General features: G+C 40.4%; 1 protein-coding gene across 4 annotated transcripts in view; it reads right to left on the bottom strand.

Annotated features, from left to right (window-relative positions):
- The window catches only part of SORCS1 (sortilin related VPS10 domain containing receptor 1), a 497,774-nt gene that overhangs the window by 55,240 nt on the left and 415,642 nt on the right, over positions 1 to 26,892 (bottom strand). For all 4 annotated transcript variants that reach the window (XM_032880513.1, XM_032880527.1, XM_032880538.1 and 1 more), the window contains exons 17-18: positions 25,359 to 25,472; positions 12,417 to 12,588 (exon numbers count right to left, since the gene is read on the bottom strand). In XM_032880513.1, coding sequence (XP_032736404.1) covers positions 12,417 to 12,588; positions 25,359 to 25,472 — 286 coding nt within the window. The remainder of the gene's footprint in view (positions 1 to 12,416; positions 12,589 to 25,358; positions 25,473 to 26,892) is intronic.

Genomic DNA, 26,892 nt, shown 5'->3' with positions numbered 1-26,892 from the left:
TAAATAACTCTAAGCCAAGGCCTCTTTACTCCATCTAGACATTGTGGTAGAAAGGGGTCAGAACCTTGACCACATTATGTTTTGAAAACACTTTTTAGGTAATAAAGGACATTACTGCACTGTTACCACTACATAGTGGCCTTGGGATTTAGCTCAGCAGCCTCTGGTAGGAAAACAATGGCACCACCAAATAATAAAAATCATAAAGATGTTTTTGAACAACTTCAAAAATCACTCTAAAAGTAAAACATTCAGGTATGTAATAAGAACAAAATTTGATTTTTTTTTAAAGTGGCAAGATGCCTTTAGGAATAAACCTATGCGATGGGTTTTTCCTAGTAGTAAAATATGTAATAGAAATATGTTAGCTCAATTAGAAGAAAGAAAAAAAAAAAGAAAGTCATGGAAAATTTCCAAAGAGAATGTAGGAAATACATAAAATGAGGAAAAAGAAAATCCAAATTGCTCATAATCCTACCACTCAGGGAAATCAACGTTAGATTGGTAAATGCCATACTAACCAATGAGAAGCACATGCGCGTGCACACACACACACACACACACAGACACATACACATACCCACTGGAATCATTACTCTGTTTTATGTTATGCTTTCAAAATTTCTAACTAGCTTTTAAAACTTCCATATCTAGCACCGCTTGCTATACTTAACCAAGTCATAAGATCTTATCTATGAAATGGATATATGATTTCTTGCCTTGGATGTTACTTTGTCACTTTTCCAAATTACTAGGCTCTGAGAGATCTCAGAGACATTGCAGACCTCTACAGAGGCACTAGAGTGCAGGTGTCCTACAGATGTCAGGCAGTAACCCGGGAGTTACATGCCCTTTGAAATGCAATTTATATTTCAACCTCAATTTCATTACTTACAAAGAGAGGCAGAATGATCATGATCCCAGTCATCAAACCCAAGGGAGGGGACCAGCTACTTTTATAATTCTATCACTCTTGCTATGGGCAGTATTGAAGATCCACTCACATTTCGGCCTCCCTTCAGGCAGCTAAAATAATCTCAGCTCTCAGGTGAAGACATAGAGCTTATTCGAGTGCTGTCAGCCATGGGGTGGAGACTTTCCATTGCACATGGATGGTGGGTCACGCTAAGGAATGAGCTGATAAGGCTGCGAGTCATGGAACAGGCAAAGTGCAAAGCCAGAAACCTGAGAAGTCACACACTTGCCAAACCTGTGTGGTTGTGTGAAGTTCTTACATGCAGGGGTGGTGGCCACCCAAGGAGATGAAATGGGGCGCCACTGTTGCGGGGCCTAAAGCAGATAGGCTGAGAGACTCAAAATCCATCTGAAGACTATTGCCCACGTGAAGACGATGGCCCCAGTCGTTGGGACGTGCACTGAACTGAAACTCTCGATAATGAGCCAGGGTTCTCTCCTTGCTTACCGAGGCAGAACAAAGTTCTTGGCAAACTCCGGTTCCCTGAAACTTTAAAGAAGAGCGACACCCCAACGTTTGTGGGCCAGAACTGAAGGAAAGTGGAGCCTTAAGAAGAGTTGCTAACTAAGCCAACCTGAACTTCAGATGCGAGGCCTCTGGCTAAAGACGACCTATATCGCCCGCCTCATTTCCTTCTTTTCCTTTGTAACTGGAAGCAGCAAGGGAGAAGAAATGAAGTGGTTCAATTACCTTGCTCGCGTCAAAGAGAATAAAGCTGAGTGGAGTACGGAATAATACATGAGAAAGCCTCTTAAGTCTCCACGGCTCATTGAAATCAGCTCCCGTTCCTTTGTGTGGAAGGAGAAAACAGCCCAGGCTTTGGAGTCAGATCTGGGCTGGCTTGGAAAACGGATACCTGCCTGGACTGAATAGCGCCTGGGAACTCTTTGTGCCGCATCTAAAAGCCCCAATCTTTCCCCAGATGAAAAAGTAGGTCAGATTCTTTTATGAATTCAACAAATGAGGGTCTCACTGCAAATTGTATCGAGAGTCGTCTTCTCCACCATCCGACGGCTGGCAGCATCCTGCAATATTTATGAAGGGTTATTACATTGTGGTTACTTTTATGCTGCCATAAGTCTTTCAATGTATGTGAAATTACAGATCATTGAAATCCATTTAATGAGGACACAGCCTTCACGTTTTGGAGTGGATCTCACTGAAGAAGTTATAGTCATGAATTTTCCTTATTAACTTCCAGTCTTTGTATGTAAATTGAAGTATTAAGACAATGAGATACAGATCAAAGTTTTAATTTTAGTCCCTTGCCTCAGATTTAATTTAAAAGTCTTAAATTATGCAGCGAATTGCATCTCTTTATTCTTACAGCTGTTTAAAACAGATTTAATTATCTTCTGTAACATGCAGACACTACTTCTGCCTAGCAGTCCTCTCAAATGAATGCCTTCCAAATCGGTTTTGTTGAGTTCTTAAGACTGATTAGGCCCTTTGCCATCCATCCCGTGCCTTCAGGTTCTCGCATTGGATTTCTCCAGGAAGCCGAGTTATCACACTGAAAGTCTATAGGCTCATTAGGTGCTCATTAGTGGTCCAGAGAACATTCATCTTAAGCAAGTCTCCAGACAGAGAGATATCACCTCTCATTGGATACCTGGATCTCAGTGCAAAATACTTTCGATCGGCCTCCTAAAATTCAGAGGTATTTGAAATGTTTGGCTAGTTAGATTTACCTTTATGGACACTTCCGCTCCCCTCTTGGTTGGTTTCTGGATCAACTGTTCTTTGCCCTCAAGGAAATGGTGATGCATAATTACAGTGTGTGTCTCTGTGTGTAGGTGTGTTCTTGGATCAATCACAATGAGGGAGTCTGGGATGGAAGAAATATTGTCTCCTTTGCCTTGTTGCTTCTGATGAAGGTTCCTTCATTATAGTACATTAGGAGAGAACCCTGAAAACAGCAAGGATGCAGTTTCTGACAATGGGGCTTTTCATCAGCTTCTATAGAATTATGTGGTTCTGTGGAACAAGGGTGGGCCAAGCTGTGGGAATTTGAAGGAGTTGTGTTATAGAGCTATTTCTGTCCCCTAGATATGGAGGGTGGCCTCATATCTTATTTGCAGGAAGGGATTCCATTTCTTGCATATGTCAAATCGGCAAAATTTTGACTCAGTTGCATACTATTGTGCATGGAGTTACAAGCTAGCCTCTATATCTAGCCTTTGATTATTTCTGTCAATAAGAAGTTCTCTTCTTTGCTCTGATTTTAGCAAGGTTTTCATTGATAGTCTTATGTTAGAATTAGGACAAGCATTAGTACAGAATAAAGGAAGGGATTTAGATTTCAGATGAAGACTTCAGCATGTTTTGGATGTTATTCAAATTTCAAGAGTTTTCCTTTTAAGTTCAGGCTTTATCTCTATACTCCTTGGGGAAGCCTATCCAAATCCACACACATTTATTGAATTTCTATCAACGTGTTAGGCACAGTGAGAAGAGAGGCTAGGGCTGAGACCAGGCATGGCATAGTTTGTACCTTAACGATATTTACAATGTAATGGGGGCGGCCAAAAATATTGTTACAACAAATGCAGCAAATTAAATTTTATTTTTGTTTTTAACGAATATAAAATATTTACTGTTTTCTTTTTCATGCAGTTAGATTTTTATTTAAAACTTGTTACAGTGGAGGCCCTCGTTAACCTAAGACACATATTGCCACAAAACGAATATGTCTTGAATGAAAAGTACATAATATAAAATTGGAACTTAGTAAAATATATGTTGAAGAAGAAATAAGCACATATGTCTGACTACTCTGTGGGACAGTGGATTCCTCAGGCCACTCATACTTTTCATTGAAACACACAAGAGATGGAGCCTAAACAGAGTGGTTTGTATGCACATACTTGGGGACAAAGAAAGGGGCATTGCCTCAACCAACCCAACCCAACCCAACCTCACAGAGAGAAGACAAATCTATGGGAGACAGTGGAACTCTGAGTAAGCCATGAGACACAGAGGCATAATCCTTGGTGCCCAAATGACAAAATATTATACCAACCTGGAGAGTCTTATGCCTACTTCTGCATTAATCACACTGAAGTGTAATTATCAGAATGTAGCGGGGACCTCTTGGTCTCTCTTGCACCTTGAGGACTTGTTGCTCAAAGAGCATCAGAAGCTTGGCATTAATGTCCCTACTGTTATGAAAAACCGGCCTTAGGTATGGTGGCAAGAGCCAAATATTATATTCAAAGTAAAATTAAGAGCATCAAATTCAAATGAGAAGTAGGCTCAAATTTTGAGGCGGATATTACAGATCCAGTGGCATATGTCAGGATATTTGTTTGTTTGTTTTCTGGATTTGAGAGCCTAATTCATACCCAAGACTCTGGAGAAGTTTGGCATACAGGGATGACAGTCCCAGAGTGCTGCATTCACAGCCTGTGTTTTTCAATATTCTTAAGAATGGATATAACAATACTAGATACAGCGAAGCCATTCAATAAAGATGTACTCTTACAAAGGAAAGGAAACCTGCAGAGGATATGGAATCTCTCTTTGCTGAGATGGTTTTTCATGAACTGATCATAAGCCATGAATATTCTCAGAAAATCTGGGAGGAAAATCATGTTTTATATATTGACTAGTGTGTAAGGATATAGCAGCTGCCACAGGCCAGACTGGCTAGGGCATAGATAATTCTACCATTCTTTCTACTCCTTCGTCTTTGTTGCTACTTGTCCCCTATGAAGTATTATTAGGGACCCTCAGAAACTACATGAGATTCTTTCCCAGGAAATGGTTCTTCTCACCAGAGAGAAGTAATAAAAAGGCAGGATACCACAGAGCCTGGATTTGACTCCTGATTTGATACTTTGGTAGCTGTGTGATCTTAGGTAAGTGACTCTGCCTTTCTGTGCTTTGGCTATGCCATCTGTAGAATGCAAGGAGGACGATAGCCCCTACCCACATAGGCTCACTGTGGGATCTAAATGAGACAATCCAAAAAAGCAGCCACAGACCTGACAACAGTTAATGTTGTCCAATATCCAAATATTAATATCCCAACTGTTGTCACCGTGTCAAATTCCAAAGCTCCCCAGCTTCTCAGAGGCACTCTGCTTTCCTTTATTTCGTGTTGGTCATCACATGCATCACTCACGTCTATGTATATAGTCCAGAGATTAACAGAGAAACCCGTTGTTTCTGTAAAGAGAGCTTGTGAATCGGCACAGAATCCCACAGTTGAATGTGAGGTCCCCAGGGCATCTTGATGTGGGGACAGTCTTTTCAGCTTATACTCTGCCCTAGGAAACAAGAGCACCAAGGGGCCAGGTCTGACAGCTGAAGGTAGCAGATTTCCTCCCTGCTGTTGCAAGTTGCCCACTCAAGTGGAATGAACTATTTTTTTCCCTTCTTGCGCCCAGAAGGCATGAATTTACACATCTTTGAACCAGATTCCCCAATCTGCTCTCACATCACTCAGCCAAATCTGAGATGTCTGATGATCTTGGTTACAGAGAAAGCAAAGTTGAATGGAGAGGAGCCTGGCCTCTGTCTCTGGAGAGTGAACAAAGGTCAGAGCTGACCAGGCCCAAGTTCTTGTTTCAGATCTTGCTCTACTGTTTCTTAGAAATGGAATAAAAATCTGAAATCTGAAGCCTACTCCAACACAAACATTTCTGCTTCAAAAGATCATGTTCTTCTAAGTTATCGTAACCAGGCTCCTTATATCTCTGGGAAAGGGGACTTCACGTTCATTATGCAGGGAGACAAAGGGTATAGGATTGGCTCAGAAAATAAATCTTTCCCTAAATGTTCTCAAAGTTTTAGGGAAAGATTTATTTTCTGAGCCAATCCTTTACCCTGTGTCTTTTTTCCCCTTAAGACCTAAAGGCAAAATGTACAAATCAATGCTATTTGAATTTCCCAAATGATTTTTAAGTAAGCTTTTTGTTGAGCATAACAGACATAAAGAAAAGTATGTAAATCAGATATACAGCTTGATTTTTTACAAAATGAATGCATTCATTAATCAACAAAAAATTCAGTTTCCAGTGTTCCCTTATCCTCCCTGCCACTTCTCTTCCAAAGGTAACTATTAATCTCACTTCTATCGCCATAAACTAGTTTTGCTTACTTTTGCAGTTTAATTAAATAGAATCATACAATACATATTTTTTTCAGTCTGATTTCTTTAGCATGATCGTAGATAGGAGATTCGTTCAAGTTTTTGTAGGTAGCAATCATTTGTTCTTTTTCATTATTCTATGGCATTCCATTCTGTATGGGTACTCTAATTTACTTCTGGAGTGTACAGTTGATAAATGTTTGTTTCCAGCTATGACCTCTTATGAGTAAGTCTGCTATGTATATTATTTTACATACATTCTAGTGCATAACTGTATGCATTCTGGTGACTCTATACTTAGGAGTAAAAAGTCTGGGTCATAGGCTGTGCATGTTTTCACAGAAGAATATAGTGGTTAGTAGTTAATGTCAAACATATCTCCAAGATGGTGACAATCTACACTCCAAACACCACTGTATGAATGACTGGTTGCTCCAACAACACCACTTGATATTATTTGTCCTTTCAAATATAAATCTTCTGATGGGTAGACAGTACTATTTTATTTTTTTTAAGATTTTATTTATTTGAGAGAGAAAGAGAGAGCACAAGATGGGGTAGAGGCAGAGGGAGAGGGGGAAGCAGGCTCCTGGCTAAGCAGGGAGTCTGAAATGGGGCTCGATCTCAGGACCCTGGGATCATGATCTGAGCTGAGGGTGGATGTTTAACACACTGAGACACCCATGCTCCCCAGTAATATCTTATTTTACTGTTAAGTTGCATTCCTGTGATGAGCAGTGATGCTGAGAATTTTTTCAATACACTTATTGGCTATCTGGTTACCCTCTTTGAAAAGTCCATTTAAGTCATTTGTGCATTTTCTATTGGGTGGCCAGAATTTTTCTTACTGATTTATAGAATTCATTTATATTTTTCTGGGTATGAGTGCTTTATTAAAATTATGTGTTGCAAATAACTTCTCACCCTCCAGGGCTTTTTAAATTTTCTTTTTATTTTCTAAATAGTATATTTTGAAGAAAAGAAATTCCTAATTTTAATGTAGTCTAATCAAACTGTATTCTTCTATATACTTAGTGGGTTTCATTTTCTGTTTAAAACAATCTCTGCCTAAACCAAGGTCAAGAAAATACTCTTCTGCATTTTCCTTTAAACACTTTAGTTTCTTCTTTCAAAATTAGATTGACAATTTAGTCAGAATTATTTTTTTGTGTTAAGAGAGATCAAGATTCATATATTCCCACATGGATTTTGATGTCATTGCACCATTTATGGAAAAGATTATAATTTATCTACTATAGTACAGTGTCTCATTTGTCATAAAGAGTATGTATGTGTATACGTGTACACACACATACACACACACACATACCCCTATACATATATGAGGGGTGTAGTTTTCTTGGCTCACTACTCCCTTTCTTAATCAGCTTGTGTATGCAGGATAGATATATATATATATATATATATATATAAATATATATATATATACCACCACACACTCTTAATTACTTTAACTTTATAATAAATATAATATAATAACTATAATAATAAATATTGATACCTGGTAACATAAACTATCCAGTTTTGGGAGTCATCTTTAAGATAATCTTTGCTGTTCTTGACCCCCTACTTTCTCATATGCTTTATGATCATGTCAATCTTAACACATAAATATATGCTGAAGATTTTATTGAAATTGCCTTGAATATAAGATAAATATGGGAAAAATTGGTCTTTTTTCATAATATTGCATCTTCCAATCCACAGTCATGGTGTATCTCTTCATATATTTGTATTTAAAAAAAAATTTTTTTTTCCAAATGTGTTGTAGTTTTCTGGGTAGAGATACTGAAAATAAGTTCTTGGGTTTGCCTGTAGGTGTGCACTGTTTTTATGCTATTATAAAGCATATCATATATAACTGTATATAATATTATGTATATATATATATACACATGTATGTGTATGTGTGTGTGTATATATACACACACACATACACACACACACACACACACACACACACACATGTATGACCTGCTTTTGGTTCTGAGGATTTATATCCCCAAATATGTAGGCTAACTTTGAATCTAGAATAATTAAAATATATTCTAGGGGCACCTGGGTGACTCGGTTAAGCGTCCATCTCTTGATTTCGGTTCAGGTCAGGATTTCAGGGTCATGATGACAGAGCCCTATGTTGGGCTCTGTGCTGGAAGTGGAGCCTGCTTAAGATTCTCTTTCCCTCTCCTTCTGCCCCTCTCTCCCCAACCCACCTCCTGTTCCCATGCTTTCTCTCTTAAAAAAAAAAAAAAAGTGTTTTAAATTATCAACACAGGTTTGAAAATCAAAACCAATGGAACAAAATAAAGTATTTAGAAGTAGACCCACCCAAATATGTTCAATTGATGTATGACAAAGACTCAAGTCAGTAAGAGAAGAATTGTCCTTCAATGGTGTTCGGTCAGTTGAATGTGTAAATGGAAAAACATACATAAACTTTGGTTTTATGCAAAATAGATTATAGATTTAAATGTGAAAACTAAAGAAAAAAACCTGTGGTATGATTTCTTTACAATCTCAGGTTTGACACAGACTTCTTAAGCAAACCAGAAAAATCACTAATTATTTATTTTATGTAATTAATGATAATATTTGGTTTTATATATATACCATTTCAGTATCTGTTCTATTAGTCCTGAACATAAGTAGGATCCTTTTTGTCTCTTTCCTGCCTTTTTTTTTTGTATTAATGAGACACATTTAATATTATTCCAGGTTCCCTGCCAAGAGTTTGATAGTTAAATATTCTCTATTCTGGACATGCTGGTATCTAATACAAATTAGTACCTCTACCTCATCACAGACATTTCATGGAACTTAAAACATTTTAATTCCATTTAATACATACTGAATTATTATTGTCATGTGTTTTAATTCTACATGTATTTAAGCCCACAACAGATTATCATTACTGATCTGCAAAATTATTATTAATTTTAATTTACCCACATACATGCCCTCTCTCTGGCTCTTCCTTCTTTCTACTATTGTGCTCTCATCTGGGTTCATTCTCTTTATGCTTGAAGAGTTACCTGTAGTGTTTCTTTTTATAGAAATCATCTTATATGACTCATCTTGGTTTCTGTTTGAGAAAAGTCTCTATTTTACCTCCACATTTGTGTTTTTACCCAGCACTTCAAAGATATCATTCTAGTTTGTTCTGCACTGCTTTTAAATTTTTCTCTTTTTTTTTTTTTATTTCAATAGTTTGAATATGATACCTAAGTGCCATTTTTTCCTTGTCTAGCTCCTGCTTGGGATTTTGGATTTCCAGTCTACACGGAGACACTGATGCCTCCTGTCAGTTTGGGGAAATTCTTAGACATTATCCCTTCAAAGCAGATTCTGGCTCCTTATCTTCCTTCTCCCCTCTGGGACTCCAGTCACATCTGTGTTAGTCCTTTCCCTCTTTCCCACGTGTCTCTTATTACTCTTTTCTTTATCTTCAATCCTTCCTCTCTTATCTTAGAAAGGTTATACTTTCAACTGTCCTTTCTTCCAATTAACTGATCCTCTCTCCATCTGGATTCAGTCAACTGTCAACCCATCTAACTTCTTAATACCAGTTATTTTTTAAAAGTTTATTTGAGAGGGGTGGGAGAAAGAGAATCCTCAAGCAGGCTCCCTGCTGAGCATGGCGCTAACTTGGGGCTCCCATGATCCCACCAACCAGGGGATCATGACCTGAGGAGAAACCAAGACTGTGATGCTCAACCAACTGAGCCAACCAGATGCACCTTAATATCTGTTATTCTATCTTTATTTCTACAGCTTCCATTTGTTCACGCCTCCTGCTGATGACTGCTGGAGGGTTGCATTTTTGGTCTTGATCTGCATTCATGAATGTATCAAACATATCTCAGGAAACTGTTCCTTTTTCTGACGATTTTTTTCCTCCTCGTCATCTTGTTTCTTGACATATATATAATATTTTAAATTAAACACCCAATATTTTTATATGAAAAAATATAGGTAAGCTTTCTGATTTATATTATTTTCCTCTAAAAAGGTTCATTTTAGCTCTGGCAGACATTTAGAGTGGGTGAAAATCACTCTAACCTTCTCAGAGACTGAGATAATTCCAGATTGGGTTTCAACATTGAGAGAACCTGGTCTAGTTCTGGAGTGTCCTCACTCCTGGGATCAAGCTCTCCAGAAGTCTCCAGAACCTAGTGTTGTATTATTATTTCCTTCTAAATAGTCCCTGGCTCTAATTTTTATTTCCTGAAGATGTAATACTTCTAAAAACTCTACTTCACTTTTGTCCATATCCCTTAGATATCATTAAAGAGCTCAGAGAGAAAAATGCACAGAATACTGTGTTCCTTCTCCATGCTTCCCTTCCCTCTGGGATCCGACCTGAAGTCAATTTTTATGTTCTGGCTTGTGAGCCCACTGCCCATTGTTTGGCCAAGACTTTCTGTCTGGCCTTCCACCTGGGAATCTGAAACGTGACGTCTTCTACAGTGTGACATACAAATTGGCAAAGTCCTTGAGGGCAAATACAACACGAGTTGTTGGATGGCTACAGTGAATTTCCCATCTCTGAAGAACAGGATTTTGTTTGCCCAAATCTTCGTGACAATACTCTCATGCTCCTCTTCCTCCTTATCTCTCACTTTCTCTCTCAGCATGTCGCTCCTGCTCTAAATATATACAATACATTTGATTTGCTGCAAGCTAATATGTCATGGCCTCAGGGAGAAGCCTGAAGATTGTATTTCTGTGAAATGCGAGCAACTCCGGTTGGCCTAAATTGGTCTGTATCTTTCTAGTTCCGACTGAAAAAGTTAGGGGAACCTTGTATTTAGGAGAATGGGTATGGCTGAAGGGTACCTATTTAGGAAATAACAGAAAGGAGTATTGGGTTTCAGAAGGATGGTTCTCCAAGTGGTTCCTGAAGCATCAGCACCATCTGAGCCAGAATTTCATACTCTTATTTCACAATTGTTTTTCCCACAGCAATTAAAATAGCAATAATGTTGACCAATGCTGACAAAGTAATCCTAAGCGCTTCATCTTTTCCCTTTCAAGTCACACTCCAGAGCCTCTAAGGCTACTCTATCCCCCTTGACTTTGCTCCTGTTTTGTTCTGTTTATCCTTGAAGCACAATGCATAACCCACAGTCTTGTATATAAATGCATATCCTCGGGCCCTGTCTAACCTAGTGAATCAGAAACTCTGGAGATGGGGCCTAGAAAACTGTTTTTTTTTTTTTATATATATATATTTTATTTATTTATTTGACAGACAGAGAGAGAGGGAACACAAGCAGGGGAAGTGGAGAGGGAGAAGCAGGCTTCCCGCTGAGCAGGGAGCCCAAGGCGGGGCTCGATCTCAGGACACTGGGATCATGACCTGAGCCGAAGGCAGATGTTTAACCACTGAGCCACCCAGGCGCCCCCCGGTAAACTGTTTTAACATTTTCACCACGTAACTTTTACTCATGTTAAAGACTGAAAACCACTGAGCTATCAGAAGAACCTGGAAGTCAACAATGTAGATCTTAATCCTGGTATCATTATTAACTTTTTAAAATCCCTTTGTGCTCACAAGGCCTAGCATGGTGCTGCCCAGATTTTAGTACTCAGAAAACACAGCTAAAGGCAGGACTGTCAGGCTTGATAATTGAGATCATTAATGTAATTGTTTATCCTTTAGAGAACGTCTTCTTCAGTTATAAGATGATAAAAATGCCTGTACACATTTAAAAATACAAATGTACAAATTTCATCTTGTCCACTATCTAAATATTGAGAAATCTCAGATAACCATGATTTGTCAGTCACCGAGGCTCATAATGATATCGCAGAGATGCTACAAAATCACAGACTCTCAATTGCCAAAACTGCCAAAGAAAGTACCCTCAGGTATATTTAGATTAACCTTAGTGTTGTGTGTATGACCAGCATGCTGCCTTTGGAAAAGAAAAGCCAAGACATCATGTTGAGAGAGGAAGACAGCATCGGTATGTTATGCTGAACACGTGTGTCCACTAAATTATTTTTACAATACCATTAACGTGTTCATTCTGAGATAACATTTGGCTGGAAATGCCAACGAGGCACAGTTAAATCCAGAAAGAACTTCCAAGAAATGGCATACTAAGTAAGAGCAAAGAACACCTTGCGGTAAAATGAGATTAACTGCTGGTGAGAGCAAAAGCAACAAACCAAGGAACCAAAAATAGAAAAAAATTAAAAATGTCCACAGCATTTAAAATGGAAAAAAAAATTAAAACAAAAACACACGTAAAGCAAATCTGATTTCCTAGGAAAAATCAGTGGCCGTAGAAGGTGAAGTGGCTGGGGGTCTGGTCCTACCTCTTCCAGCTGCACCATAAGAGTAACGTTGTGTCCTTGCTCCGCTGTCAACTTTCCGTCCGCGGTCACGATGCGCAGCCCCCGCGGGGCCTTCCCGGGACACTTCTGCGGTTTGGCGGTGTACTGCTCTCGCACTCCATCCGTGCAGTTATTGGAAACCACTTTCCTATACCTACACGGAGAAAAGCTCAAGTTGTAATCCAGCTCATTACAATTTGGATCACTCCCAATTTTTTGAGCTGGACTCGCTACTGCGTAGCCTGGAGGGCAAGGGAGAACCATGCTTCATGGTGCTCTGAGAACTAGAGCTAATTCATATAAAGCACCCAATGGAAAGGCCCATCACCATAGTAACATACTGTACCTACTGTTAGCACTTGAAGAGATTCTTTCATTCAGTCACTCAATTATTTCCCTTCAGAGCTATGGGAAATGCACAAGAGTAGGAGACGTGGTCCTGGGCCTCACTAAATTTATAATCTTTATTTTTTTAAAAGATTTTATTTATTTATTTATTTATTTGACAGACAGAGATCACAAGTAGGCAGAGAGGCAGGCAGAGAGAGAGGAGGAAGAAGGCTCCCTGCTGAGCAGAGAGCCTGATGCAGGGCTCGATCCAGGACCCTGGGATCATGAACCGAGCCGAAGGCAGAGGCTTTAGCCCACTGAGCCACCCAGGCGCCCCTATAATCTTGAAGAGTTACATGTGGATAATCCAGGAGACACTTTAAAGGCTATAGAACTGAGGGTTAAAATGAGTACTATATATTTCAAGGGCATTTGCAATTCAGATAAAGACTGTTATGGATTATGTGATTCAACATTAGACCCCACAGAGGATGCTGCGGTAATAGTTTTGTACAGAAAGTTGGCTAAATTTGAGAGTTCGTCCTCAATATTTTATGAGGGATTATACTGGCTAAATATTGAAAACTCCTATTAAGGAGACCAGTTTAGAGATTGTGTAAATCTTCCCTCCTCTTTTGCTTATTTCTTTTTATTTTAACTTTAATAGAAAAAAAAAAGATTATTCTACAAATGTGTCCTATGCAATTTATAGATTCATAATAAATTAGAATCTGTGGTTTTAGAACAATTAACCTTTAAGACTTTGAGCTTCGATGCTATCTGTTCATCATCCTTTTGTGTGGGGTCCACAGTAACCTCTCTGTGACTCGGATATCAGACTTCCCACGCCTACTTACCTAGAGTGAGTGGTGAAGCTCAAAGTGGAAGCAAAGTCTAAGGTCTTTCCACTCTTCTAGACCAGAGAAACTTTTAATATAAAGGGATAGATAGGAAATGTTCTAGTTTTCCCAGCTATATGGCCTTTGTCACAAGTACTCAACTCTTTGATTGTAGCATATAAGAGAACACAGATAATGCACAAAAGAATCGATACATCTGGGTTTCAGTAAAACTATATACAGATATCGGCAGTGTGCCACATTTGACCTGCAGGCTATACTTTTCCAACCCCTTCAAATCTGGCCAATGTCCTTTCCTCTGTCCCCGAGTCTTGGGATCGACTGTCTAAAACCATGGTTGAGAAAGTCAAATTAAATACTGTCTGGGGAAGTACTGTGAAAGCTGTGGATCACTACAAGGTCAATTATTAATATTTAATTCACCTCATAGGGTAATTGTATAAGTTAAATGGATTAATGTACACAAAGTATTTAAAACTGCCCCGACGATTAGCAAGCACTTAGGAAATTGTTGCCAGTTATTTTTATTTAATATTATTTCTCCTACCTGTTCATAACCTTCACGGCTTCCAACTGTCCTTGGGATAAGTCATAAATCCCATAATCTTGCACATGAAGCCTTCCACAAGCTAACTGCCCTACATCTCTGAATTCTTTCTCACCAAAAAGCTCATCTGCCCTAGTCAAACCTCTCTTTCCAGCCTCTGGAAAAGTACTTATTTTCTTCTGCTCTTTCTGCTTCTAGGTCTTCCTACATGCTCTCTGAGCTGCCTAAAATTTCCACTTTGGGTTACAGCTTCTGTCCTCTGTCTTTTCCTGACTGTGATGGTAAAATAATAATAAGTGAAATAGTAAGAAGTGGATATGTAGAGAGTATTTACTGTGTCTGCCATTGCTCTAAGTTCTTAACATGACTTTTGTCATTTATCTTCAAAATATTCCGAACAGTTCTGCTTAAGGAAGTTTTTTTTATTCTCAACATGCAGATGAAGAAATTAAGATTCGAAAAAGTTAACCAGTTTTCCCAAGATCACCCAGTCAGGATCCCAGACAATTTGTCTCTAGAATATTCTCTCTTTACCACTACTCTATTGCCTCTTTAAGTGGAAGGAGATTGTCCCTCCTCTAAACTCTTAACGGCTCCTGATGATTTACTGATAGGAACCCATTTATACCTTGTTTGATGGTATTCCTGTAGGTGACTAAAGTTCCCCCAGGGCACCTCATCCCTGGGGACAGCAAAACTGATAATCAGGAGGCCCACACTGGGATGACTGTGCCATTTTAAATGTTGAAATATCAGCACAGCAGGTGGTTATTACCATTGCCCCCAAACCCTTCAAACACCTCAGCTCATGAACCAGCTGCCACTAATCCTTACCTTCGGAGTCCCTGCTTCTCCACACAATCCAGCAACTAAGGGGTTAACACCCAGCCCTGCAGGCAGCCAGGAACTCTCTGCTCTTGTACTAGGATCCCTACCAGTTCCACAGGTCATTATCAAGTCTGAGCATTTTTAACATCCATCCATCTACTATTTAAGTAAATCCATTTTAGGTGCTTAGGGGTGCATGCTGCTTAACAGAGAAAATAATGGCAGGCGGGATAGAGAAGAAAAAAAAAAAAGGTGCCGGCACTGGAGAGTGCTGACATCTGACATTCTGGCACCAGCAATGGTGGCAAGAAAATGACCAGCAATGTCACACAGACATTACGGCATCCCGGTGAGTCTGTGCGTCAGAAACTGCATGTTTCAGAGGCAAGGTGCCATGCAAACTAAAGGCACGTTATGATTTTTAACCGCTTAGCATCCAAGCACACCTGTGACTCTGTCTTGGCCAGCGAGTGGCTACAGGGGCAAGGACTCACCATCCCCACTGACATCATCAGCTAGAGAACATTCCTTTTGTTTGTCGCTCTTCTGACCAATCATTACCCCAGGCTTTCCTGACTCCTGCAGCAACAGTTCTGTTTAAATCCTAAGCACGAATCCACGCCCCCCTGGGATTCTGCCATAGAGAAGACTGTTGGTAATTTTTTTAAAACGCTCATTAAAAAGCATTCTTAAGCCATTTTATTTCCTGGATGAAAATGGCATCCCATTAGCCCTACCAAACCTGTCCCTGAAATTTAGAAGAAAATTGTGCAGAAATACAGAGTTCATTTACTCAAGTAAGCACACACCTGCTTTTTGCATTACAGAATGGTTCTATTTCCATCCCAGCAGCTGTCCCTAGGTCTGAGTTACATAAATGAATAATGCATTTAATATGTTATTAAATGGGGCTGCTACCTCCATAATAACAAGGCAACTTATGATTATGTTGGACCTAAGCTCTGAATATTACTGGGATGCATTTAGTTGGGAAAGCATTCTTCAATCCGCCAAGAAGAAAAGTGCTTTGTAATGGCAAGGGAGTCTGTACAATTACTGAAAAGGAAACATTCTGCAAATGTGCCTTTGATATTACCAACCGCTCATCAGTAGATAGTGTCTTATTCCTTCAGCAGCCCCAACTTTAGCCATTCTCTTCCTTCCCATCTTGAAACCCCTCTGTCACCTTTTCCTTTTTACCCCCAACTTCTTTGATTTTTCTTCGGTGCTTCCTGCCAGTCTTAACACAGATGAAGGCTGTAGTTTTTCTTGGTGAGTGTAAAACTGGAAAAAAGCCATGAAGGTCTTCATAGTCTGTGATTTTACTATTTAGTAGGTGTTTTTTTTTTGTTTTGTTTTGTTTTTTGTTTTTTTGTTGTTGTTGTTGTTTTTTTGTTTCCTGTGTGCTTTTGGGGTGGTGGTGGAATATGGGTGTTTATGACTGTTCACTGTAGGTTAAGGTGACAGGATAGCCCAGCATAGTAGATTACAACCCTGTCTTTCAGAGTCACTTGCTGGCACTTTTAAAATAAATGTCTGTCAAGGTCCTGCTCCTAGGGGTCTTGGTTTAATTGAGAATTACTTAAATTATGATTTAGTTCAGAATTCTCGGCATTAGTGTGTCTTTGCTTTTGTTCTAAGTTCCCCCTGGTGATTCTTGTGTGCATCCAGAATCAGAGACCACTGCCCTGGTGGTTAAAACTAGTGTTGTAGAACCAAACTGCCTGAGTTTAAATTCAGGCACTAACTGTACAGACCTGGGCAGTGACCCAAACTTCCTCTAATGCTTAGGTTCTCTGCCTGTCAAATAGGGACAGTTACATAATCCTGTCAATAACATTCTTGGGAGGATTAAGTGAGATACTACATTGAAAATGGCTTAGCCTAAAGTCTGGTGCATTGTTAGAAACTTCGTAAATATTAAAATTCCAGTATTTAGTCAAAAAGTTAGTATTTAAAGTATTAAACATGAACTTGCTATGATACAGCAAGTTCCCAGAAAAACACAAGCGGCACTCTGATTGCCAAGATTATCTTAAGATCAAATCGAACCATGTCGATTTCTTTTTTAGACTCACTCACAGCTTCCTGTGGGATTATTCACAGAGCGTCAAACTGAAGTTTTCAGTACAGTCCACAGTCTCTCTTCAGTGCGTTTTTTCCAGCTTCAGCTCTTTCCCAACATGTGTCTTGAGCCCCAGCCATAGTCAAGCCTACACGCCTTCTTTTTTCCTGTGTTGTTCGTTCTTTCTTGAATGTTCTTTCCTCCTGTCAAGCTTTTATTCATTCTTTATAAAAATCAGCTGAGAATTCATGTTTCTCTGTGAAGTTGTCTCTTGCCTTTTTAGAGTAGTTACCACATGTCATCACTGAGCTGGAGCTGAGGCTCTCGGTCTTCTTGAAGGGAGGTAGGTCTTCCTGTTACTGAGCTATGGTGTCCCTCATTTGTGCTCATAGTGTGAAGAATTTAAATGGCTTATTTTCTTGGATCATCCTGTGTGCCTTTCCTTTCAAGGGAAGAATGCCATGCAACCTTCAACAAAACAAAAAATGGAACAAGCCTTGGGGGTAGAGAAGGGGACTAGCTGTGGGTACAGTGTATGACCAAGACTTAAAAGCTCCCTAGACCTAATGTCCCCATGTTTCAACAACAACAACAACAACAACAACAAAACCTGTGCAGTAGTCTGAACACCAACATTCAGAAAGAATGTGGTTCCGTAGCTGACTGTGCAGGTTCTCTGAGTTTTTCTGTTCAAAGGGAACAGTTCTCAGGATTTTCCTTTAAAGTGAATAAGCGACCTTGGGATTAGGAGACCAGGAGGAGACTTAGCAGAAGGGAAAACAACTCCAGGGTAGAAGCACAAGTCATTTGTTTTGACTAGTAAAGGAATGTGACTTTATTTTGAACGCCAATTTGATGAAACAGGACATATGGCCATGCTAAACTAAATGACTTAAAATCAAGAATCATGAGTGACTCACGGAATCCACAATCTGAGTCAACGAGTTGTACAACTAATTTATATAAAGAATTTTTCCTTTTTTTTTTTTTTTTTAGCACGGGCAGTCCTAGGAATCCCAAATTGGTCACAGATATATCAGAGTCTGAAGGGATAGCAGAGATCATCCAATACAACCCCTCCATTTTTCACACAGGTAAAAGCAGACAGCCTTCAGAGTTTGCCAGGGTAACATGGGAGACGATCAGCAGCTCTGGGCCTCTGGACTGAGTTTGATGTCTCTTGCCACTGTGCCATATGACCTGGTTGAGAATCACTAATGCCAGTACCACCGCTGTGGGCAACCAAGCTATGTGAGGAGCCAGGTCTCCGCATAGCGATGTTCACCTTCTTCTTCAATTCCCGACCTCAGTGTCATCCCATGAAAATATGGAAAACCACATCCAGGCAAGGTTCTCTCAAGAGTCAGCTTCATAGCCACAAATATTTACTGAGCGTCTGCGGTGACACTGCATGGCTCTTTGCTAGAGAACCACCACACAGGCCCCTGCCATGTTGAGTTTGTAAGTTATGCAAGTGGTTTCCTTTCTGTGGACTGCAAACACATGCAGCACTTTTAGGACCGATTATTCTCCATGATGCATGCTGACAAATCTTGAGGAACAGATCAGACTGAACATCAAAATCACCTCCAGGCCCAGGAGCGGGGTCATCTGCGAAAAGACCACAGCCAGCCAGCCCTCAAAGCCCGTGGAAACACCAACTCCAGGGCAATGGCAGGTTAGCTGGGGTCTAAGTTCTCAAGTTCTCATGGCCAATACAGAAAGGAGTATGTTTCTAGAAAGCATTTTTAAAGCATTCCGTATGTTGACAGTATGGAGATTACTGTTTAGTTAGAATTTATGCATATATATGTATTTTTCCCCCAGACCTGCTAAATGTTCTTACATAGATACTGAACTAATGTTAAAAACTAATGCTAAAATTAATGCTAAAAACCTTTTTAAAGCCTCCTGAGTATCTCCGTAGTATGTTAAGAAACAAACCCTGAGGAGCATAAGAGCTGTCACCGTACATTCTTTTAGGAGGGATTAATGGCTTCTCAAAAGAAACTCCACAGACAGAAATTTCTATACACTTACTTTTTTTTTTTAAACATATCTAGAAATATCTCTAGCTTAATAGCAAGAAGAAATCTGTCCCCTGAGAAGATTATCTTGGTTTCTTATAATAAACCAGCCCAATGCCCACTTTATTTTATATTTACAGAATCTTTTACGGCTGGCCTGAAACAAGCAATGTCCTAGTTAATTTAGCAACTTAAATTTGCAGCATGTTCCCTGGATCCAAAACCGTATAAACAAGATTTAACCATATATAAGTACAACTAGAGATTGTGCTTTGTGCGTGTGCAAACGGAGATATTTATAGACACAGATGGAGAAACAAAGAGAAACACATTTAGGGTAATTTCAGCACTAAAATGCAAGAAAATACACGAATGAATACTGATTTCATTCTATTTGGACAAAAGGAACCTGCTCACCAATCAGGTAAATGTGTTATCTGCCTTGCGTGGTGGAGAGGGACACACACATGTTTTGATGCCTAGTAGTTTTTAATCATGTGTCTTATAAGTGTACGCAGGTGCTTATTTGTTTTACAGATGAATAAAACCAGGGGCTTAGATGAAATATGTCCTAGATCTCAGCGCTGCTACTAAGGGTCAAATAAATATCAGGACTATAGATACACAACAAAACAGTGTCTCCCTTCTTTTTTACTTCACTTCAGAGAACCCCTTAGATGATGACTATTGGTGATGGTATCTGCATTTTGCAAAGTGACTACTCTCCGCTAGATACTGGGCTACCTACTTTATATACAGGGTTGAATTTAAGTCAAACCCCAAGAGCAGATAGTAACATTTTATAGGTTAAGAAGCAATGGCTCAAAGAAAGGAAACACTTGCTAAGATAACAGTAAATGGCAGAAGTCATTTAAAACCCTTACTTGTTTCATTCTAAAATACATCTCTTTTTCACCAGATAAAACATCCCCATTATATTTCATTTCCTGCCCATATAACAGGCTGTGGCATCGGTATCAGCCTCCTGGCTTTCCATGGACCGGCGTGGGGAAGGCGTGAGGGCAAAGGCTGAAAAGAGGCAGGGACCTTACTATGGAGAACACAGCAGAAGTTTGCTCACGTGTGGTTCGCTGGTGTGAACCTCAGAAGTCAGACATCACCAGACCAAGGACTAAGGGGAAGCGCTGGCCTCTTAGAGGAATTTTGCGCTCATTTCAGCTCTTATATCAACTCTCTTTTCTAAGGCCTAGCCAAGAACTAAAACAAAAGTTGCACAACTGTTCACGTCTATACAGCAAAGCTGATAAAACTGTTGGCGTCTCCCAAAAATAGTATTTCTATTAGGCATAATAACAACCGTTGCTAGACTTTTTCCATTCTGGTGAAGTAAGCAAACCCGTGAACGCTGCTATAATATACAGGGTAAAAAGGTGACTCTGAAGGCAACCATAACCATTTATAAAGTGAAGCATTACAAAAAGTAAAAGGAAAGGAAGGTTTACCTGCAGGCTTTGAACTAAACTCTCAGAGGGTGCTGCTGGGAGATCTGCTTGTTAAACTTCACTGACAAGGGCGGTCATTCCCTAGTCCCTTTCAAAAGTTCAAGTTCTGATGCATGTCTGCACCGTGGGCTCTGCTGGAAGGGGTGTGGTGAAGCCAGGGAGTACAACTGACGATGCTCTCATTCACAGGCTGACCTTGGCCTTGAGGTTCCTCTGTACTTCATTCCAGCCCGATGCCAATACAGGATCCATACTAACAAAGCATGGGATGCCCACGGGTGGCTAAAGCTGACAGGGTAGAGACTGAGGGTGCATGGTAGTTCCTTAGTCTATCGACTTCCAGGCACTGGCATCGGGCGACCCTTTCAGCCTGATCATCTCCTATTCCTTTCGCCTGAAGTGACCTTCCTTACTTTGTTACTTTGGGAAATCCCACTCAGCCTTCCCTTAGAGAATCTGTTGACATTTGTATCATAAAGGAGGATGGCAGTTAATACAAATGAATCTGTAAAGTGCGGGACTCCTGACAGTGTGTGAGCCAGAAGCCAGTGTTTCAATCGTTTTGGGGAAATATTTGGTATGTCTCGATCCTCAGGTCTAAGAAGTAAGTGGTTGGGTGGGTGGGATTTGCTTTATAAATCAGCAGAAACACTTCTAATTGCCAAAAGAGGATCCAATTATCTTGTGTGTTTTTATAACAATTATTATGGTACTAGGATGTTAACTGCAACATTGTTTACGGTGGCAGAAAATAGAAAATAACCCAAATGTCCATGACAGGGGATGACAAAGCTATACTAGGTGCTTTAATGCTCTCAATTGAAAAGAAATTAGATGGCAGATAGCCATCTGTCCTCTGTCTTAGAAAGCTGCATAAGACATATTTCTGAATGAAAAGCAAAATAGAAAAATAACATATCTAGTAGGAAATGACATGTAAGAACAACCTCCTAAATTAATTTTGTATATTTTTTCTTGGCATAATTTTTTGCTGACAAATGCAAAGTGTCTGGAAGCAGGCATATCGAAAGATCACAGTTGTGCAGGAAAAGGGGGCAGGAGAGAGGGTAATGATCTAAATTGTTTTTTAAACAGAAAACATCTGCATATATTTCTTTTGCAATGACATATTTTTAAGGGAAAAGCTCAATGTTCGATGGCAGCTCTAAAGCGGCTACAATATTTAACACGAAGTCTGTGCTTATGAAATGCCGCTGAGTCCACACATATCCAAAGTGGCTTCCGGGGCGGGGGGGAGGGCTGGAGGAACACTGCATTCTTTTTTTTTTTCAATTTCATCTATACTTTACTTCTTGCCAACTTTTGAGTTAGCTACAGACCCAGTAAACAGGAATTTGATGGGATGAGGCCTTCTTTGAAGATACTTTCAGGGACCGGTACCAGCTAAGGGTCTTCTTGTTCTTACTGCAGAATGTACAGGGAGGCGATATGCCCACCAGCGAGGTGATGATTCACACGCTTCTCCTGTGCTTTAGCCCACAGAGCCCCGTGCGAGTGATCACTCTCCACCCAGGAGCACCTTGGTTTTGAGATCAAGGCAATTATCCTTCCTGCTGATGGCTGGAATTTATCAAATCTCCTCTTTACACAAGCTCCTCACTGATGCAGATGCTTTTCTAGAAAGAGTCTGAATAGAATAGATGAAACCAGTAGGTAACTTAACAAAAACTTTTGGGGTCAGACGCTGCCATCTAACACTCACTTATATGAACAACACTCCAGGAATGGAGGGGAGCCCTAGGGAATAATGCCTGTGATTCTGTGATTAATAAACATCACTGCAGGACGCCTGGGTGGCTCAGTCGGTTAAGCAACTGCCTTTGGCTCAGGTTATGATCCTGGAGTCCTGGGATCGAGTCCCGCATTGGGCTCCCAGCTCCATGGGGAATCTGCTTCTCCCTCTGACCTTCTCCCCTCTCACGCTCTCTCTCAAATAAATAAACAAAAATCTTAAAAAAAAAAAAAAAACTGCCTTGACAAACATTTATCTACCTGGACACTTATTGCTGAATTACATTTTTAATTGAAATTTTAATAGGGCATAGATGAAAAAAATCCCACTGGATAGGTTATTTATTATGATTTAATCATTTCTGATGTTTTATTTTATAGGAGCCAGAGTTCACTCGAATTTCACATACTAAGTTTATCAAAGGAATGGAGAACCTTATTTAAGGGTAGCCTAAAATGTGTGTGTGTGTGTGTGTGTGTGTGTGCGCGCGTGTGCGAGTGTGTGTGTGTGTGTGTATTCTTAATATACCGAAGAGAGAGGGTCACTGCCTATACTCCGCCTTGCTCCAGTGACTTGAGTAGCATGTGGAATAATTTAGACCCCTCTGTACTGGGACCTCCCTTTATCAATACCCAAGAGAAAATGATATAACTTCCTTGACTGAGTTAGTGAAAAAAAAAAATCAATTCAGAAACTGGTGTTAGGGGTTCCCAGTGCCCCCCACAATGTCTAAACATGCTGGTGTGTGCAAGTAATAACACTCGGCCCTCTGGCACTCCCTCATGTTAAGGGTACTTGTTTCAGCAGCTCCCTTCCTGGTTTTCCCACGGTGCTGCATTCTGCAGGCCTCACCGACCCAACGCTGTAAAAATGCCATTTGTAGTTTTCTCAGGTTTTATGTTATGGTGCAAATAAATCACAACTTATCCCTATATTCTAAAGTTCTGGGAATCCCTAACCTCAGAGATAAGAACACGTGAGGGTACAAGTCTGTGTTGTTTCCTCTCTGTTTTTCCTGCAGCTGTCATGAGAAACGAGAAGAGAAATTTTCAAGCAGGACAGGCCTCCTGGTGAGGCATCATCCCCCACCGCCCCACTTTCCGTCCTTAGTTCCTTTCTTTTTCATGGTTTAAGATCAGGATTTTCAAATGTGCACACGTGAGAGTGAAGAGTGTAATGAATACCCCTGCGCCCCAATAATTCACTTTCAAAGATTTTCAATAGCTGTTTTTTAACATTTTAAAACAAGTGTCACACATCATGTATCTTTAAAAGGTTTCGGGGTGGCTGGGTGGCTCAGTCAGTTAAGCGTCTGCCTTCGGATCATGTCATGATCCGAGGGTCCTAGGATGGAGCCCAGAGTCCGTCTTCTGCTCAGCAGGGAGCCTGCTTCTCCCTCTGCCTGTTGCTCTGCCTGCTTGTGTGCGCACGTGCTCTCTTTCTCTCTCTCTCTGATAAATAAATAAATAAATAAGGTTTCTTTTCAGTCAGACCAAAATACCATTATCACACACAAATATATAACTATATTTAGTTAATACAATAAATACAATATAAATATTTAGGCTTAGATATAACATCATCTATCACCTGAGATAGGTTTATGTGTCAGTGTGACTCTGCCATGGGTGCTCAGGTATTTGGTCAAACATGATTCAGGGTGGTTCTGTGAGGCTTGTTTTTGATGACCTTAGCATGCAAGCTAGTAGACAGCATAAAGCCGATTGCTCTCCCAACGTCCACTATGTTGGAAAGCCTCAAGAGGAGCAAAAGGCTTACCCTTTCGTGAGCAAGAGGGAATTCTTTGGCCTGATTATCTTCCAACTAGAAATTCACCTTTTCTCTGCCTTCACACTCCTGCTGCAACACTGGCTCCTGCTAGATTTGAGCCTCGGGCCTTTAGACAGAACTACACCATCAGCTTTCCTGGTTCTGACTTGGACTAGAAACAAACCTTCAGCTACCCTTGGCGTCCAGTTTCCCAAGTCACTTCAAAGATCTTGGGACTTGGACTTGCCATTTCCATAATCTGTGATCCAATTCCTTATAGTGAATATACGTATCTCTATATCTATTATCTCTATATGTCTATATGGTCTCCTATTGGTTCTCTTTCCCTGGGGATCCCTGATGAATACATCACCTAATCATCAGACCATATTCCATTTCTCCAAATGACTCCAAGACGTCTTTTTACATTCTGCCTGAATTAGAATCCAAGTAAGTCCACATAATATTTTTAAAGTCAATAAACATCAACTCCACTTGTGGAAAAGTCACAGAATGTTTTCTCTTGTATGGTATTTCTTTCTTTCTTTCTTTCTTTTTTTTTTAAGAATTTATTTATTTATTTGACAAAGAGAGACCACAAGTAGGCAGAGAGGTAGGCAGAGAGAGAGAGAGAGAGTAAGGGAAGCAGGCTCCCTGCTGAGTAGAGAGCCAGATATGGGACTTGATCCCAGGACCTTGAGATCATGACCTGAGCCGAAGGCAGAGGATTAACCCACTGAGCCACCCAGGCGCCCAATAAATAATATTGGATAAGTCCTACAATGCAAAACATTAAACAAACTTTTAGAATCTGATTCCATATTTATAAAGATCAGAATGTATGCCTTAAGCATGTCAAGACTGGACATAGGAAGAAAATGAAACTTGTCTCAACTAATAGCAGTATATTCTTGAAAAGTCAATGAGCTTCTTTGTTCGCTCTAGCTTCCACAGCTATAAAATAGGAAATGCACCTATGAAATATTTACTCGGCCTTCTTCACAGAGATGCAGTGAGGGGAAAAGGTAGCTTCACAGAAATAGTTCTGAAATCAAGTATCAAAAAGTTCCTCCAAGGAACCTGTTTTGTTTCTTTATTTGCAACTGAGGTCTTCTTTTCAGATGAAAATTGCACTATTAATACATATCTGTGCTGCATTACTAACATGAACAAACACATTGTGCTGTAGTGAAAAAGCCCGGGTCTTCGATCAGACATAATTCTGTAAGTTTAACACTGGCTGAAATCAGACCTCTCCAGGTCGCCATCACAGTCACTCACCCAGTACTGTTGAGGTAACTCTGTCCTAAGCTGCAGTCCTTTGACAGAGAAGACGGGTTGAACCAAAATGCTGGCAGACACTGACCATTGCTATGTCGCTCATACCCATAGTCACTGTGGGAGAAAAAGCCAAGACAGACCTTCAGTAGGTGGTAAAATCACTAGAACAGTTTCACGGTAGCACACAGCCAACTTCTACTCTAGTCAATTAGTCAAACAACAAGATTCACTGAATCAATACCTTTCCAAAAATGGAACAGTTTTTTCCTCCTGTGGAATATCAGTTAATTACCCATGACAATACCCTACATTTCCAGAAAAGCTGACTTGAAAGCAACAGAGAACCCTGTGTAGAGACAGAGGCTCAGTGACCAATAATTCCAAGTAACTGTCTTTAAGCTGAGAGAGCAGATAATGTTCTCATGAGGAGAATACACAATACTGATGGTGGTTGGGCCCCAAGAAAGCTGCAGTTAGAAAACAGGCAATGGGGGCACTTGGGTGGCTCAGAGGCTTAAGCCTCTGCCTTCGGCTCGGGTCATGATCTCAGGGTCCTGGGATCGAGCCCCACATCGGGCTCTCTGCTCAGCAGGGACCCTGCTTCCCCCCCTCTCTCTGCCTGCTTATGATCTCTCTCTCTCTCTCTGTGTCAAATAAATAAATAAAATCTCTAAAAAAAAAAAAGGAAAGAAAGTAGGCAATGGTGGAGGCTTAAGCCTCAGTGTACACATCACTGATGCAAACACAGCCACACGTGGCACAATTCTCATTACTAGTGATGTCTTTGGGGTGCTCTTCCAAGACATCTGGATCTACCAAGCAGAGCTGAGCCAGGTCTCTCTGTGCACATTCCATATGCTTCAGAGTCACCGCAGAAAAGGAAATGTCCTTCAGGGGTGTCATGAGCACTCCCCTGAGGAAAAGTTTTTTTTTTTTTTTTTTTCTTCCCAGTCAATTAGCATCATCCCAGTTAGTTGGGACTAACGGCTTTAATTCCTCTCCGTAGTTTGGAAAGAGTCAAAGACTTTTCTCTCCCTCTCCTCTCTTTCTTGCCTCCAGGGGCCTCCACATGGCCTGATAGTCTTGACTTCTGGAGGATGAACTTGGGCACAGAGGACGACAACAAATTGCACCTCCGCAGGCACAGACAAATCAGTAACCATTCGCATTAGTACGAATTGGCCCATCTGCGTAATGGAGGTGAGATGCTGGCACACAAGGGGTGGGAAGGAAGAAACAGGCTAAGCAGCCAAGGGGCCTGTCACCAGGCAGCTGGCACTTAGAATTCTGCACATATCAGCTGGATTTGGTGCTGGTTCAACACAGCATGGATAGGAAGACTTCAGAAGTGCTGCCTATAGGACACCCGGTGTTCGTTTCTGGGAATTATTTTACAAATGCTGAAGAATGGCAGGCAAGGTCATCTGGGGGACTGTCCAGGGGAGAGCCAAGCTGAGAGGGAACATTTAGTGACAACCACCTTTTATTACGCTGCAGTCAAGTGGAATCACGGAAGCTCTAGCTACGGGTAGAG

Source organism: Lontra canadensis, unplaced genomic scaffold (assembly GCF_010015895.1).
Source record: "Lontra canadensis isolate GAN:19392208 unplaced genomic scaffold, GSC_riverotter_1.0 scaffold3, whole genome shotgun sequence".
Classification (NCBI taxonomy): domain Eukaryota; kingdom Metazoa; phylum Chordata; class Mammalia; order Carnivora; family Mustelidae; genus Lontra; species Lontra canadensis.
This window is presented reverse-complemented; position numbering and strand designations above follow the sequence as displayed.